At 33.2% G+C, this 17,780-nt stretch overlaps 1 protein-coding gene across 4 annotated transcripts; it reads left to right on the top strand.

Moving 5' to 3' along the window:
• The first annotated feature begins 360 nt into the window (after nt 1–360).
• Nucleotides 361–17,419, top strand: LOC123211162 (vacuolar protein sorting-associated protein 53 A-like). 4 transcript variants are annotated; one of them, XM_044629706.1, is made up of 25 exons: nt 364–733; nt 926–989; nt 1,197–1,291; nt 2,428–2,484; nt 2,671–2,821; nt 3,152–3,222; nt 4,556–4,680; nt 5,120–5,280; nt 5,370–5,511; nt 6,252–6,315; nt 7,153–7,338; nt 7,441–7,482; nt 7,906–8,010; nt 8,083–8,142; nt 11,577–11,654; nt 13,055–13,162; nt 13,266–13,331; nt 13,725–13,802; nt 13,880–14,013; nt 14,098–14,191; nt 14,591–14,668; nt 15,424–15,486; nt 15,978–16,046; nt 16,131–16,226; nt 17,100–17,419. In XM_044629706.1, the coding sequence occupies exons 2-25, from the start codon at nt 941–943 to the stop codon at nt 17,394–17,396; spliced, it is 2,469 nt and encodes an 822-aa protein (XP_044485641.1). In that variant the 5' UTR covers nt 364–733; nt 926–940; the 3' UTR covers nt 17,397–17,419. The 4 variants fall into 4 exon arrangements, with proteins under 4 accessions (XP_044485643.1, XP_044485641.1, XP_044485640.1 ...); XM_044629705.1 differs by having other exon boundaries at nt 912–989; XM_044629707.1 differs by lacking the exon at nt 926–989.
• Nucleotides 17,420–17,780: the final 361 nt, after the last annotated feature.

The raw sequence follows: 17,780 nt of genomic DNA, 5'->3' as shown, positions 1-17,780 counted from the left end.
CAATAGGCCCACAATAAGTTCTTAATAATCTAATTTATCTTTTGGATTTGATTATGCTTTTATAAATTGCAATATTTTTGATTTAATAGTTTGATTAATAGTTAAGATATTATCTTATTTAGATATATAATCTATCATAATTTTGTTTTTATTTTTTATAACTAAAAATATATGTTGATAGCTTAAAAGGCTTCTATGCTAATTAACTATTCATCTTTAAACATCTCTAGCCATGTACGATACATACATGTCCAAAATCCCTCCTGTGCCCCTTAGAGAACTTAAGGGTAAAGTTTGCTCCACCATTGCACGTAGAATAGATTTATCTATTTTATTTTGTGAAAGCCACGATGAATAGATTTTTAAGACTTATATCCTCTTCCATTAATGTAATGTCTCAATATTCTCTTCCTCATGTTCTACAGAGGTGAAGGACGGTTACAGTGCCAAATTACTATAAGTTTAACCCCTTTTTAAAACCCAAATTTTTAGAACATTCAGTTGCAGAATTCGAAGCAGCAGCGGATTTTTTTACTTATCTCCTAATCGTCATTACAACTCACGAAATCTGATCCCAACCTAGAATTTTCCATTTATTGCTCATTACACGGAAGAAAAATCGAAGAACTTCAACTCACTTTGCAAAAGCAACCGTCAGCTCTGCTTTCGTCGTGAAGACTCGCTGGAAGCCACCGTCTGCCACTTACAGGGGATAAAAAAGTTTTTGAAAGAGGTACTGTGTGGTCAATTTAATTATGCAAACTTTATAAAATCAATTTTGAATCTCGGTTCAACGTCACGATCTCACTCTTGGTTTAATACCTTGACGCAATGCAGGATTGTGAAATTCGAATCAATTGTGTTTAATAAATTGGTTATATTTTTTTTATTTTTGATATTCTTTTATTTAGATCTGTACTTCCAGTGATTTTTAGTAGCCATGGACAAATCAAGTGCGCTGGATTACATCAACCAGATGTTTCCCACAGGTTCTGCTTTGTCCCCATGCTTGAATGCTTGATACAGTGGCAGTGTCCATTTTATGAAGATTTCTTTTAGTTTAAAATGCAATGTTTGATTAATTTTCAGTGAAACTTTAAAGATATGTGAATCCCGGTTGGTCAAAAGAGTTTATTTGCATATTGCCTTGTTCAGTGTTTATCGTATTAACTTTGTGAGATGTGGTCGATATTCAGAGGCTTCATTGTCTGGTGTTGAGCCGCTTATGCAAAAGATACATAGTGAGATTCGCCGTGTGGATGCAGGAATATTAGCTGCTGTTCGCCAACAGGTCAAGATTTCTTACTTGTCTGTTTCCTAGTGAGGTGCATGGTCAAGTTTATGAAAGTCTAACTGTAACCTGTTTGGGTTTGTTACACGCCATGATCTTTGAGTGGTTGTTTTTCTGTGGAATAGATTTTTTTAATGTTCTCACATTATTTCCACCTATCTAGTTATGTTTTCTACAAGATTATTAATTATGTCAGAAGCTTTGTAGATCTTATGCTAAATACTTTATGATTGGATTATTTTGAGGATACCCAAATCTAATGTGCTATTATATTATGTTTAATTAGTATTTATCTGTTCTTTATTTTTTAATCTGGGGGAAGCTTTGAGCCTAGTAAAAAATAGTTTGCAACTACAGAACTCAAAACATTGCCTTGAATGCAAAAATAATTCCTGCTAGATTCTATGTTTTGAAAAACAACTTCATAATGGTTGAAAATCAAGAGTGGATTACAATGGAGAAGCTCTTGAAATCATAAAATGGAGCTTGAAAACCTAGCACTTTCATTTAATTGTTTACAATGTGTAAGTTCATTTATTGGGAATAGTGTTCACATTATTATTTAAGCTAAATTCTTCTAAGAGTCAATTGGAAATAAACAAGTTTGGCATTTAAGAGAACTGGTGAACTTATTTGATTGAGGGTAGGGTAAGTTACTACTGTTTTGAAAGTTTTCTCTTTGCATTTCTTCTATTTAATACTCAAATTGCATATACATTTTAGGAATAGGCAAACTCATATTTGGGGTAGGCTTCTATAAGTCGGTGATTGTTGCTTCATTTTATTTCTCTCTTGTCACCTTCTTTTGGTAAAGCAAGCTCAATTATTGGCTCTTTTCCGTCGTATAGTTTAGTGGATATTATTAATTTTTCTTTTCACTTCTGGTGCCAGTATGTCTCAACCTTATTGCTAGACAGTGTGTTTAAACCCTAATTGAAGTATGACTTAATCTGTTACTCTGAGCCTTCCCCACCTTTATGCAAACTCCCAAAACTATTGATGGTCCTTTATTTTTGAATTTCTACCAAATGGAGTAATTGGAGAGTGTCATACAATCACCTTAAACTCATGCATCCAAAAGGATTATATAATATTATTATTAATAGTTCTTTGTGGATTTGCTACTGTGGTTTCAGAGTAACTCAGGAACCAAAGCTAAGGAAGATCTTGCTGCTGCTACGCATGCCGTGGAGGTCAGTTCCTTTTGTATAAAGTTAAAACTACTATAGAATATGTCTATAGTTATACAATATGGTCACTCAAGGAAAAGTTTAACTGTTGCATTTGTCTCTCCTTTTACTAGCTTTAGCTTTCAAAAACTGAAGCCTCTATTATTGCATGTGGGATCTTTTGATTTGAGCTTTTTGGTGGTAATACAGGAACTCATGTATAAGATCCGTGAAATAAAAACCAAAGCTGAACAGAGTGAAACGATGGTTCAAGAAATATGCCGTGACATTAAGAAGTTGGACTTCGCAAAGAAGCATATTACAACTACAATTACAGCTCTTCATCGCCTTACGATGTTAGGTTAGTTGATTATGTTACCTTTATACCTTTATCCCTTTATAGTGAAATTTTTTCTGTGTTCTTATTGTGAAATGTCATCAAGATCGAGGTTGTCAAAAATTTTAATCTAGAATGAAAACTGGCTTTTGCTACCTGAGAATGTTAATCTATTATAAATTTAACATATCTATAATGAAAATATCTTTGATGTTGGATATGTGTCTGAAAGTGTGAGCATTGCTTAGTTAAAGTTCTTTCAATCTACGTTACTCTTTGATATTAATTTTCAGTGCTAAAATTGCCTTCTTCGTCTGTCACTTAATCAATACACTCTTTTCCATGCTATGTCAGTGTCTGCTGTTGAGCAGCTTCAGGTAATGGCTTCAAAACGGCAATATAAGGAGGCAGCTGCACAGCTGGAGGTATTTAATGGGTCAATTATTTAATTTTTAAGCCCCATTATAGGTCAGAGATGATTTGCTTTTGCTTCTCATGTTGCCCATTGGATGTATTTTTGCTTCCTGTTTTGGAATAAGAAATGATAAAATACTACTAAAAGTATTTGAGGTGATGTGAACCAGCAGTATTATACTAGACACAATACAATCAATATATCAAGACTCAACAAGGATATTATCTAACAATAGCATCACCATCAATAGTTTGGGCTAGCTTATTAGCCTTTAAAGAACCATATTTTATCCTTGAAGGTGAAGAATGCTTGTGTGTTGCTTGAAGCTTGCATTATCTACTTGTTGATTAGACTTGGGCCATTAGAATTAATCTTTGCCATTGTTTATTATTATTTTACTGGAAGCAGATTCCCCAAAGATTGATTCTACAACCTTTGAATATTTTGGCATATCTCACCCCTTGAATTTTCTATTGCGGGGAGAAATACCTTGCTCTTGCCCCCCGGATACCACAATGACTATTCTGTTTTTTCCCTCCTGCAGTTTCTTGAAGAATGATGGTATCTGTGGTAGTCCTTGTGATCAGTTCCTTGATTACCACACTTTCTTTTTATCTTTTTCAGCCATCCTATAATTCAAGCAACTATATTCATATTGAACTTCAAGACCCTGACACTTTAATCCTTTCAAGATTAGCTGATGTGAGGCCTCAATATTTTTCTGCAATTTTGTTTTCTGTTAGTTCTTTGACAGAGTCATTAGTGTCTTTGTCATACTTTTCCTCTATTTTCTATTTTCCTCCACTACCATCTTTTTTGTCCACAGTTCCTATGAATCTTTCTTGAGTTGAGATCACTCCTTCCCTGTCTCTTTTAAACCATTTTCCTCAATATAATCAAAACAATTGAACCTTCGTCATTTTTAATCATTAGGTATTTCTTAGGAAACTTTTGGTGCATCTTCTGTTGTTGTCTCTTCCATTACTTCCATCAGCATCTTCTAATTTTTTTTTTTTTTTTGGTTGCTGAGATCCTCTTTAACTGACCCTATCTCCTTCATCATTACTCTGAATATGATCTAGATTGCTTAAGATGAATGAACCAATCCTTAGGAAGCTTGTTCTACTGACTGAAGTTTGGGCTAAAAGGGAATTGAGTTTTTTATTTTGGGTGTTTCTTCTATATTGTGGTTAGCTCTTTACTACATTCTCTTATTTACCATATTTCATTTTTCTGTGGATTATATTTTTTCTGGCATTTTAATTTAAAACTGCTTTGCTTTTTTATTTTAATTTTTATGAGAAGGCATTATGCTTACTAATGCTAGTTGTGATGCATTTCAGGCTGTAAACCAGTTATGTAGTCATTTTGAAGCCTACAGGGATATCCCAAAGATCACAGAGCTTAGGGAGAAGTTTAAGAGTATAAAACAAATACTTAAGTCACATGTGTTTTCTGATTTCTCAAGGTATGCAAACTTTTAATCTTTTGCTCTCCTTTCCCATAATATATAAGTGGTCTATTATAATGCTAATTTTAATTTTTATTTCTGCATAGGGTGGTTACCCCACTTGAGGGTTTTTGTCCTCATGATGATACACTAGTCCACTTTTGTTACTTCATCTGAAAGTAGCTATGATACAAAATCTATAGTTTTTAATTAAAAAAATTGGCTATTTCTGCAAAAGACCCATTATATATTTTAGCCTTTCACTGATGGACTTAACATATAAGTTAGTAACTTATGCTGAATTTTTGTCAGTGACATTTATTCTCTTAATGTTTGATACATAGACAGCTTTTCTGACATCTTATCATAGAATTCTTTTTGATATTCATGTTGGATAGCTTTTCTGACATTTATTTTCTTGGAGTTTTTTCCAACTTGTTTTCTCTTTTCATCTCAGCCTAGGTACTGGCAAAGAGACAGAAGAAGGTAATTTACTGCAGCAGTTATCTGATGCTTGCTTGGTTGTTGATGCCTTGGAGCCATCTGTGAGGGAAGAGTTGGTAAATAACTTTTGTCGCCGGGAGCTAACTTCATATGAACAGATTTTTGAAGGGGCTGGTTTGTGAGACTATCACAGTGTTCATACTTTGTGAAGGTCCATTTTGATGTCCTAGAATTTGAAATCTTGATGCTTGCTGTGTTGACAGAATTAGCTAAGTTAGATAAAACTGAACGAAGGTATGCATGGATCAAACGTCGTATGAGGACAAATGAGGAAATATGGAAGATTTTTCCTCTGTCATGGCATGTTTCTTATCGACTCTGTATTCAGTTCTGTAAGAAGACAAGGTATCTCATCTTTGACATTGATTCTTAATTCTTCTTAATCATACCATCAATCGACTGCTTCTTCAATTTGTAAATGTGTCATAAAAGCCAAAAACCAATGTGAATTTGTGTTGATTTTGTATCACATTTGGAAGCAAAAATTTGTAATGCTAGGAATAGAGGAAATGGGAGAAAATCTAAAACAGAACAATTTTCTATTTCTTCTTTTTGGTGTGACTTTGGCAGGAAAGTGTGATAGTTTCAAAAAATACTTCTTTTCTGTCAAATTATATGGTATAATTACTTTTTATAACTAAGGTAAACATTTTTATGTGCGTGTGTGTCCATTGAGAGGGAGGGGGAGGGAAGGTTGGAACAATTTAAGGTTCCCTTTGCTGCTAATATTGAATTTTGTTGTTACATTACAACATTGCTTTTGCTTTTTCTTAAAAAATTGCTATCTACAAATCTCAGATATACTTTTTGCAAAATTAAAAAAAAAAAGAGTCTTTTTGGAAACTGACACTAGCACTTAATAATGCTTGATTTTGGGATGAGTTTTCAATCTTCAGATAAATTTTATTGGCATAGCTACTGAAAATGGTTCGGCATGACATATTCTTGTTTTTTTGAGCTGATGCTATATGGCTACGGAAATTTGAGGAGGCTGTTAAAAATCTGCTTTAACCTATATGTTATCAAAGAGCTGTTAGCTTATACGTTCTGAAGAAGTTTTAGATTTGGTGGTTTTCTGATTTCAGGAAACAGCTGGAAGACATTCTAGAAAATCTGAAAGAAAAACCAGATGTTGGAACATTATTGTTGGTACTACACATACTCTGTCTGAATGGTGAATGAAAGTCCTCTATTATTTCTTTGATATAATATATTTCCATGTTGCATGTGCTTGGATATTCAAATCTGCATGTAAGTTTGCATGCTTGGTGTCATGTTTTTTCATTCTGTGGCATTTTGTGATTTTAGTTTCAGCTTGAACATACATTTTCTTGTCTTTTTCAAATGTTAAAAATGGAGTATGCTTTATATCCACTTCATCTTTGTAGTGCTTGCAACTGAGTGTCACAAGCACACTTTTTAGATAAAAGTTTTGGTTTTAATTTTGAGCATTCAACCCATGTTTTCATTGCATATCAGTCTCTTGATTGTGCACAGCTGGAACTATGTAATGCCAAGCCAACTGGATCCTTCAATGAATACCTTGGGAATATGACCATTCTATCCTTGTGATGAAGCTTGGTCTTTTGAGGCTACTACTTTCCTGGATGATAGTCTCTTCCATACTGCACGTAGCTTAGGTGCAGGATGTGTTAAAGAGCTATACCAAAGAGACATAGATTAAAACAAGTTTTACTTGGAAGACAGAGCTTGATGCTATATAAGAAGGATACATTTATGGAAAAAGAGATAATTGATTGATAATAGAGCATCTTCAGTGGCTACTGGGATTCGCTTTCTCGAATGTCTTATTTCACCTTTTCAGTCTTATGTATAGGAGGAGTTCTTCCAGCTTGGGTTTATATTTTCACATATAGGCATAACTTATCTTCATACATGTAGCAGTATTATATACATGCCTTTCACTTTTATTTCTGGTTAAATTTTCTTCTTAATGGTGTTTTTTTGCATTATTAAATTTTATAGGCACTACAACGAACCCTAGAATTTGAGGATGAATTAGCTGAGAAATTTGGAGGAGGCAGTATCAGCAGAGAGGTTGGTGCTGACATTGAAGAAATAGGTAGAGCAGAAGATAACAGTCAAAAGGCATCAGATATTCGAAAGAAGTATGAAAAAAGGCTTGCTGTTCATCAGGGAAGTGAAACCCAAGTATGGATCCTATATTCCTATATTGTTTGAAAAACTGTTTGCTCAGTAAGTGATCCATGCCCTATTTTTTACTTATTGATCCTTTCGATTCTGTATTGACAGGAAAAGGATGGAAATACAGATTTGTCAGTGCCAGGGGCTGGGGTATGTACTTGTTTTAGATGGATAATTATGATGTAGTTTTTAAATATACTGTGAGCTTGTAAAGGCCTGTGTTTCTGGGTCCTTTTTTGTTTTCCCTCATAGAAAATAATTTTATTACCTCTAGCCAAAAAAGAAAAAAAAAGTGTTCTCCTTAAATTTTGGTTACATTGACAGGTTTCACCAATTAATTCATTTTTCTTTGAAGTTCTGGCCTTCTTGTCATGTTAGTAGTTTATTTTAACTCTTTTCACTGAGAAGATATCTCACTTTGTAATGAATCCGATGTGGGTGTTCTTACTGATATGTTGCCACTGTAAATTTTTCTTCTCTAAGTGGTATTACGAATGTTTTGTTCTTGTTTCAAGCTTGAAGCTTATGAAGATTCAGATAACTCCTAAATTAATCTTTCCTCATGATTGGCAGTTCAATTTCCGAGGGATTATCTCTTCTTGCTTTGAACCGCACATGATTGTTTATGTAGAACTAGAAGAAAAGACACTGATGGAGAATCTGGAGAAGCTTGTTCAGGTAATTTGGATGTGACATTTTTTTCATTTTGGATAGTTCTTGCGCTTATCTCCAATAATTATCTTGTAATAGGACGAAACATGGGATATTGAAGAAGCAAGTCAAAATAATGTTCTGAACAGTAGCATGCAAGTAAGTATTTAATCATTGGTTTTTGTTTATTCTATTGGCATGTGTGCAGTGTGTCCTTACAAGCTGTGGATCATCATGTGAAGCTCTCTTTCTAGCTTAGTAGTTCAGCTTGGTGCACCTCCATAATTGATTTATTGATATGTTTGGTGTGTTAAAATCTTGTTTGATCTGGCTCTTGAATCCATTTGATCGTGAACCTTGCATTATAATTTTGTGGGACTCCACAGACTAATTTACTAGAGACCTACTGTAAAGATAAAAATATAAATTAATTAGCATCAGTTTATATTGTGCCACTAATAGCTTATTGATAATGAAATATACTCTTGTGAGAGAATATCGAATCTATTCTGATTCACACCAGGAATTTAATTGTTCTAGAGTTTAGGAGTGGAGAGTATGGTGGAGGTAGGGAGACAATGAAAATTTTCTTGCCAATCTAAAGTTTGTTTACTTGTTAGGACTCTTACTGGATGCAATCTTTAATTGTACTAGAGTGTTGTGGGGAGTATGGTGGAGTTTGGGAGATGAGGAAAATGTTTCTTGCCAATCTAAAGTTTGTTTGCTTGTTAGGACTCTTACTGGATGCAATCATCAATTAGATGCCTATCTCCTCTGACATTCTTACGTTAATTATACCATGATCATGTTTAATGCATGCTGAACATTGTTAGATTCTTATATTTAATCAATTATTTTCATCTAGTGATAAAGTCCAATGGTCTTTTATATAATATAGTATCAGGCATCCTAACTATGAATATGGTTATATCATGATTATACTTAATCTCAATTATATTCTTATATGTGAAAATAAGTGCCATCCAACAAGATTTTAAGCATGGTCCTAACTAGAGAATTTTGTGCATATCAAGATGTTTCTTATGTTGATGACCTAATAGAAGCAAAAATGCAGACAGATTGTAAGAATCAAAATAGTCTAACAAGTTATAAGAAAAGGCTTAACCAAATATCAAAGCAAAACACAGAAATTTATGGAATATTAAATGAAGGTGGGATCATTATTCAACATTTAGTTTGAAAACAGTATCTTAATATTAAATTTATTCAAACAAATTCTTTTATCTTGCCCTCTCTTCTTTACCCTCTCACCACTTTCTTGTGTCCATCAAATCTCCCATTTTCTTTTTCTTCAAACTCTTTAAATCATAGGAGCAAATTACTTTCAGAACCAAAAAACCCAACAACAACAAAGAAGAGATAATTATTATGTGAATAATGTTTTTGGACATTTGTTACTAATCCAATATCTTTGTTTTTGTTCTCATTTCACTGTTTAACAAACAAACAATATCAATGGGTCATACTTTTATTCTTGTATCTAATTATCAGAACCCATGATCCCCTATATGTAGTTTCACAATGACTAACTGGAGCCTATTGATCTCTCTGTGTTCTATGAATCAACCTTGGCTGCTCTAATCCCAACCCAATCACTACCAAATGATTTTATTCCCAATTCAACACCTACCCTCCTCAAAATGATATGATACAATTTTGTGTCAATTAACAATCTTTTTCTGAGGTTTCTTTCATTTAATCTATAAAATTCAAATTTCCTTTTCCTATAAACGGTGTTTGAAAAAAATGGAGAGAAGTGAAAGGAGAGCAAGTGACATGAGTGGAAGGAAGAAAAAGAAATAGAGGCAAAAGAGTTTGTTTTCATTAAATTTATTATATATTTAATATTCTAGAAGCCAATTATGAAATGATCCACTTTCAATTATTATCTCGCGTCTTTCTTTGATATTTAGCTAAGATTTTTTGGATATTTTGTTGGATCAATTTTAGTTCTTCAATGAATCCATTGGCCTTATTACGATTTTCACTTTGGCATCTATCAAGTCACCAGCATGATACACACACATGCAAACAAACAAAACACATGGGCACAAAAGTGCGCACACACAGTAATTTTCTAGTCAGAAAATTAGGATATTAAATGTTTTAGGATTGTGCTTAAATGACATTGAATTCATCATCATTTGAGTGAAATAAAATATTTTACAGGTGAATCCAATGAACATGGTCTTGACCTGAAAATTTCCATAAATATAGGGGTACATTCATATATGTATTCTATGTATCGATTTCTTTTTCTTGCATATAAATTGTAAGGACTTCATTCGTTTACCCTTTTTGTGAAATTGCAGTTGAGAAAAAATAGAAAATGGTGGGTGGGAGAGAGAATGCAGGTCCACCCTTTCATACAGTAAAATTAAAATTTTAGATTAAATATTCATATATTCTCTTTTCTTTTTATATTTTTTCATCACTCTTTGGAAAAAAAATCTTTTTGAAATTAGGACTTTTTAACACAGAACTGTAATCAGTATCTAACAATCAACAGTTCATCTTGAATATGCCAATTATTGATTCTCTTTTGCAATTTTGTATTAGGAGTCTTGATTTGAAATGAAAGTTTTCGTTTTAGGAAAGAATAGAGAAAATATACATAAGGAAAGAGAATAAATGAATATTTTATTCAAAATTTTAATTTCTTAACTGAAAAGGGTGTTTCAGTTTCTCTCTCCTACCCACCTTTTCCTTTCTTGGATGCAACTACACAAAAATGGTAAACATGCTTTGTTGTCACGAATTTTTATGCAAGAAAGATGAACAGTAAATAAAATACATTATAGATAGATAGATTAAAAAAAAATAATTAAATCAGGTTGTCTTAACTTATATATATATATATATATATATATATATATATATATATGTATGTATGTATGTATGTAAATGTGTGTGTGTGTGTATTCAAATGCTTCCAGTGCATCTGTTAATACATATTATTCAGCTAAATATGCTATCTATCCTTAGCACTGCTTTAGTCCAACCTGACCCTGCTCTATAGTAACCTGTATGCACTTGGCCTTCAATCTCAACGAGTTAATAGATGCATCATTCTTCTTTATTCACCTTAACCATAATCAAAATTTGGGTTGACCTATATTTTTTGGGGGCTGCTTAACATGTATTCTGCTAAGATTATTTTTTTCTTTAAACCTTGGGGTGATTTATTAGTATCAGTTGATTTCTGGTCCGATCTTTTTTCTTTCTGTGTATCTGAATAATATCAAGAAAGAATTGGTGCAGTCTTGATATAGTTAATAACCTAAGTAACTAGATCCCTTTAACTACTGACAATTAACTCTGTGGTTAAGTGTTTTGGTGTTAAATAATTTTAGTTCATCCTTGGTGCAAATAACTTGCAAATATTAGGATAACACTGAATGCCAAGTTGGTAAAATTGGGAATTTGAACTGTAATTTTTCAAGATCCTTTCATGCAGTTTGTTTTGGATGCATTAATAAAACTTATTCTTATTGGAAAATATGTAATATAATATGATTTCCCAATTATCATATTCACTGTATTTTTTTGTTGCCCTCGGTCATCAATTGCAGTTGTTTCTTATAATCAAGAGAAGCTTAAAGCGGTGCAGTGCCCTTACAAAAAGCAACACATTATTCAATTTGTTCAAGGTTCATTCTTTAAACTTGTCATTAGATCTCTTAAATTATGTTTGTGTTGTATTTGTTGTATGTGTTGTAAGATTATAATTTATACCAAAATAAGAAAATATTTTAACCTCAGGTTGAATTTTAATATAATCTTGAATTGCTACATTTTTGAAAGAGAAAATCTTAATGGATTTAGTGCTCATAAAAAGTTAAACAAAGCTTAGGGAGCCTTTTCAAATGCTCTTTGCTTCCACTGAGGACTAGACCTAGAATTTGCGATGTCTCATGTTTGAAGTTGTACACAATTTGGATCATAACTGTGCCATTGCCAGTTAGACATGGCTAGTTAATTTGTTAGATATTGCTTGATTAAAGCTAATGTTTTCTACCTCTTGCTTGGTTGATTATACTTTTAAAGTAAATTTGGACTGATGCATATGTTTGTCTGGAAGTAGAAACCTTGTTTTCTAAACTCATGGGATGGTTTTGGTATATTCATTCTACAGTTTTTGCCTCCCTCCTTGGGTAATTTGATACTTTGTGGATATCTAATCAACTTTTATGCTCCTTTCTATTTATATGATTTCCTACAGGAAAAAATAATGTGCAATGTGCAAGAAAAAGGGGAAAAGCACTAGCCTCTTGTTTCATGTTTGTTCTACTGCTTCAAATTTGTGGTTTAATATATTCATGGAACCCATAATATCTTTGTCTGTTCTGGGCTCATGTGTGTAGTTATTCATTGAAAGTCATTCTGCTTTCATTGATGATGAAAAAGCTTTGGTTATATGAATGATTTGTGTTGTAGCTGTTTTCGTGGTCATTTTGTTTGAGAAAATTAGAGGAATTTTTTGGTGGACGGGTGGATAAAATTTGTCCTTCAGATGTAGTCTTTTAGTTCTAAACAATGTTGGAATACTACTGTATTCTTTATCCATGGAGACTGGGAGTTTGTTTTAGCTTAAAATTGGGATCACTGTGTTCTTTTTCTCTTTGTAAGATCTGGTCTTTGGCATTAGTGGATGCTGGTTCACCGGTTTTTTTTTTTTTTTTGGTTATTTTGACAAATAATAAAACTTGTATCTTGTTTCTTCAATTAGAAAAAAGAAAAAGAATATCAGTGTTTGATAGTGTTGTGCCACAACTTCTCTCTACTCCATTAAGTGTCTATGAGCACACATCTTTAAAGAGTCAGAGGTGTTTTAACTAAAGTATAAATTTACTAATAGTACTTGAGAGAATTTTTATGCTTAAATTTTCTTGGAAATCGAACACATATATGGGATTGCTGTAGGGGAAAGAGGATGTCATTTCAATAGCAATGGAATTTAGAATTCCATGATCTCCACCAACCTTGCAGCAGATGAGCTTTATATTATCAACACCAAAAGGAAAAACCATAATTGCATCTCCTGTGTTAGGTATTCCAAAAAATGCTCAAAGCATATGCGGCAAAGCTCTTTGCAAGACTTCCTAAGGGTGGTACAGGAATTGTTGCAGCAGCCACTGGTATGGATGGACAGATAAAGGTGCATGGGATTAAGTTCTTTTCTAAAATCCTTTTGGTGATTTTTCTATTTTTGGTATCAAATACTAATTTGTGTATGCTTTTTCTTTTACTATTTTGAGCAGACTTCTGACAAGGATGAAAGATTGATTTGCTATATTGTAAACTCGGCTGAGTATTGCCATAAAACGGTTAGTTTGTTTTTCTGTTTCTTGGTGCTTCTTGTAACTGGTTTTGAACTTATGTTTAATCCAGCTTTTGTGACATATAAAAACTTTGTTGGTATGGTATTAGAGAAAGGTTCTGGGTTCAGATATGAAAACTTATATTGTTTATTATCTCCCTTTGATTTGCATTTGTTGAATTAAGGCAAAGTATTCTCAGCCATGCTTTTTGAGGTGCTGGCATGTATGTTCTCTTAAATATTAAATTTCCATGATGCTTATGTTCTTTGTTGATGATTTGATATAACTTGCTGGCATAATTTTAGTATATCTTTTTATTTATGTACCTGCATAGCACTTTGGCTATAAACAAGGGAAGCATCTAAAAAAACGTTTAGTAACTCGGGTCTGTTTTGGCAGTCTGGAGAACTGGCTGAAAGTGTGTCCAAAATAATTGATTCACAGTTGGCAGATGGGGTTGATATGTCTGAAGTTCAGGTATTAAACTGCTTCATGAAGTTCAGGTTGATGCTTTTGTACTGTTTGCTTCTTTACAATCTCAAAAAATCTTGCAGGATGAATTTTCAGCAGTTATAACAAAAGCATTAGTAACCTTAGTTCTAGGATTGGAAACTAAGTTTGATGCTGAGATGGCTGCAATGACACGTGTGCCATGGGGTAGCCTTGAGAGTGTGGGTGACCAATCCGAGTAAGATAGTTTTTCTAAAATCTTGGAACACTAATTAATTTAAACTCCGACATTTGCATGTGTAACCATGCCACTTTATTGCAGGTATGTTAATGGTATAAATATGATCCTTACTACTAGCATTCCCGCACTTGGAAGCCTTCTGTCCCCCATTTACTTTCAGTTCTTCTTGGATAAGGTGATTTTACAGAGGACTACCAATATTTGTTTGACCTTATAATGATAAGAAATGTTGATAAGGAATGTTATGTTTGAGTATATTAGATTTGATTTATATTTTCTATGCCCTTTTTTATACTTAATTGCTATGTTTGCTGATCTTCTAAACTTTGTTTACTGCCATCTATTTTTCCAAACTTCATAATTGAATGTTGTACTTTATCTAAAATTATGACCTGTCTCAGCTTAATTCATTTTCAAAGCTGCAAGGTGCACTTTATTTTCTTCTGAAAGTCATAAAATACTCAAATGTTCTGCCAAAATGATACCATGTCATACATCTTTTCGACTTATTTTTCTGTAAAATCATACAGTAGCTCATTGCTAATTTGTTTTTTTTTTTGGTTAATCTATGCAGCTGGCCTCATCTCTTGGTCCACGATTCTATGCCAATATTTTCAAATGCAAGCACATATCAGAAACTGGAGCCCAACAGGTACTGACCATTTTCAACATCTATAATTTTTATATGTCAAATTATGCATTTTTCTAGCTAGAAGATGGACTAGGGTATAGTACAACCATGGCTTTAAAAGAAATTTTATCTTGAAGATTTGGGAGATTTGTATTTAATCTTTGTTGTGCCTTGATTCGTAGATCCTTAATTACTTCTTCAAGGCGTAGAGGATGAAAAGTGACAGGATATTCACCTTGACATTTGCATTATTTTTATGTACTTCTCACGCACTAAAATGATTTTGTGTGCATGTTCTTTCTTGCTGAAAAAGCTTTATTTCTTGGTATGTTGCAGTTGTATATCGTTCTGAATTATTGAAGTGTAGTTGATTGCCTAGCATCAGTTTTCTTTTCTTAAGTTATTTTTCCTTGTTTTCAGTGTTAAGAGTTTTACTTGATAACCTCTGTACAAATGAGTGAGACTTGGTATCACTTGTATTTAAAAGAGCAAAGCTACTGAATTGCTTCTTTTTCTTGCAATTATTGTATTTATTTGTCGTTTATGACAGATAAATGCAAAGTTTCTGGATCAATCTTTTTTGCATAGCATGAGAATTAGGCTTCCTCTTATTGTATTAACACTTATTTCTTTTCTTTGGTGAATTGTCATAGCCATTTGACTGATACTTGTAAAAAGATTTGCCACTAATCATGCCTTAAAAATGCATAATTTATAGGCTCTGATCTTTGTGATTCACTCATGTGCCTTGATGATAAATTGTAATCCTGTTGCAGATGCTATTGGATACACAAGCTGTAAAAACCATTCTTCTAGACATACCTATGCTTGCTCGACAGGTGAGTTGGTGCTCTTAATAAACATCTATAGTTATATGATACGATTGAAGAGTCTAGACGAAAATTTATGTATTCATCTGTTGAACGTTCACCAACATCATTGTCATCATCCCACCACACACATGGGTGTTTGTCCACTTGACTGAGTAACTGATTCAAGTTGAAGAAGGGACCGACTTAAAATAGAAAGTAAATATGGTCTTTAGTGAACATGTGAATTGTTCTTTTCAATCAAGTTGAATGACAAATATGAGGATTGAATTGATTGCCATGGTATTTGAAATATGGGGGTTGTATAATCTAATAGATGAAAAAGAACATATTTTACCAGTTCCAAATTACTTTAACAATAAAATTAGTTTTAGATTACCATTTTATATCATATGCTTTCGCTGTGATTACATTGCGAATCCATGAAAGTATCATTGCCAGGGCTTTGTTCTTTAATTTATACACAAATCTAAACTTACCCAGTTCTTTTTTTTTGGCAGTCATCAAGTGCTGCTAACTATTCAAAATTTGTGAGCCGTGAAATGAGTAAAGCTGAAGCACTTCTGAAGGTTTGTGACCAAATTAATGATGGGTTTGTCTTCTGACCGATTAAAATTTTTGTTCTCAATTTAAATTTTGGTTTCAATTTACAGGTAATACTATCCCCAGTAGATTCTGTAGCAGATACATATCGTGCATTGCTACCAGAGGGAACACCAATGGAATTTCAGCGTATTTTAGAGCTTAAGGTTATAGCCAACTATCACTTGCCTTATTTATTTCTTTCTCTCAAACATCTACAATTGAGATTTGATATTGGATGATTTAATTTTTTAGGCAGGGATCTTTATTCGTTTTAGGCAAAAATGTTACATACGGTTAGCTAAATGGAACAACCCATTTTGACTGAAAAGAGACTCGTGACCCTTGGAGAAGTACAAAATAGAAGGAGTGAGGATTGTACTTATTTACAAGTTATAAAATTACCATATAAAATAGTAGTTAAAATTGAATTAGATTAGATATCTTTTATATTAGTGAATAAATGGTGAATCCTTTCAGAGGATCGCTGCGTGATTTTCAAGAGGTTCTTTTCCATGTCAGTCAGTTTCTATCAAATCCATCAGAGACCTGCGAGGGTGACTCTTTCCTAAGGGAATGGTTTTACTGACTGGAAGCTTGAAAAAGTTATATCCAAGAATGACCATTTAACTGAGATTTATTGAAAGAGATGATAAGTTGAAAACATTCTTTCTTTCTTTCTTTTTCAAAGAAAAGAATTTTCTTCGAAGTTGATTAGTGCTGTGATTTTATTAAGAATGCCCTTGACTTTTGAAGATGTTGAAGATTTGTGGTTTCACAGTTGCCAATTTGAATTAATCAATGGAATTCAATACTAATGCCATAGTAGGATGTATTTGATCAGTCTTGAAGATAATTTTACGTATTCATTAGAATTTCCAACTGTGTTATTGAAGATTCTCTACTTATTTGTATTGCCAAGGGGATATATGCTTTATGGGCAAGATAATAGTAGTATGATATGGTTCGAGTTTAAATGTTTCATGATGCATGCAATTAACTTTTTATTTATGGGCTTAATCAGAGTATGGCATTTACAGGGTCTTAAAAAGGCTGATCAGCAGACTATACTGGATGACTTCAACAAACATGGACCAGCAATTACACAACCTTCTATTCCAGCATCAGTTGCTCCGGCTGTCCCAGCCGCTCCAGCAGCTTCTGTGATTGCAAATAATGCTTCACTTGGCTTTATTGCTTCGCGAGAAGACGTACTGACAAGAGCAGCTGCCCTTGGACGAGGGGCGGCCACAACAGGATTCAAGCGGTTCCTTGCTTTAACTGAAGCTGCCAAAGACAGGAAGGATGGACCTTTCAGGAAACTCTTTAACACATGACATTCTCAGTTGCAATATTTTTTTTGAATCAGATTTTTTTGTAGATAACATATATGTATTCTCTCAATAGCTAATAATTTCCATCTGTGTGTTTACCACCTGTCACAGACAACGCAGGCTTACTTGTATATCACCTTGTAGTGCTTCTGATTGAAACAAACATGTTAAAGCTCGAATTTCTGAAAATTTTTATGGGTGCTAAAGTGTTTTGTATTTGTTTTTACTTTTCTGGGTTGATTATTTTTTGGTAAACATTTTTATACTCCTTGTGCTTTTAAAATAATGGAACAAAATCTGAGAACTGCAAAACTCTATGGGGGCAAATGATACGAATTGGTGAGAGAACCACAGGCAGACAAAAATTTGGGAGATGAGAGAGAGAGA

The sequence above is a fragment of the Mangifera indica genome, chromosome 3 (assembly GCF_011075055.1).
Source record: "Mangifera indica cultivar Alphonso chromosome 3, CATAS_Mindica_2.1, whole genome shotgun sequence".
NCBI lineage: Eukaryota > Viridiplantae > Streptophyta > Magnoliopsida > Sapindales > Anacardiaceae > Mangifera > Mangifera indica.
Note: the sequence above shows the minus strand (reverse complement) of the source record. Positions and strands in the feature narration are given on the sequence as shown.

Bases quoted from the DNA above. Each gene is read 5' to 3' on its own strand.
- LOC123211162 (XM_044629706.1), top strand. From the start codon at position 941: ATGGACAAATCAAGTGCGCTGGATTACATCAACCAGATGTTTCCCACA. The intron at 990-1,196 runs GTTCTGCTTTGT...GTCGATATTCAG, and splicing joins CAACCAGATGTTTCCCACAG to AGGCTTCATTGTCTGGTGTT. The intron at 6,316-7,152 runs GTACTACACATA...TAAATTTTATAG, and splicing joins ATGTTGGAACATTATTGTTG to GCACTACAACGAACCCTAGA.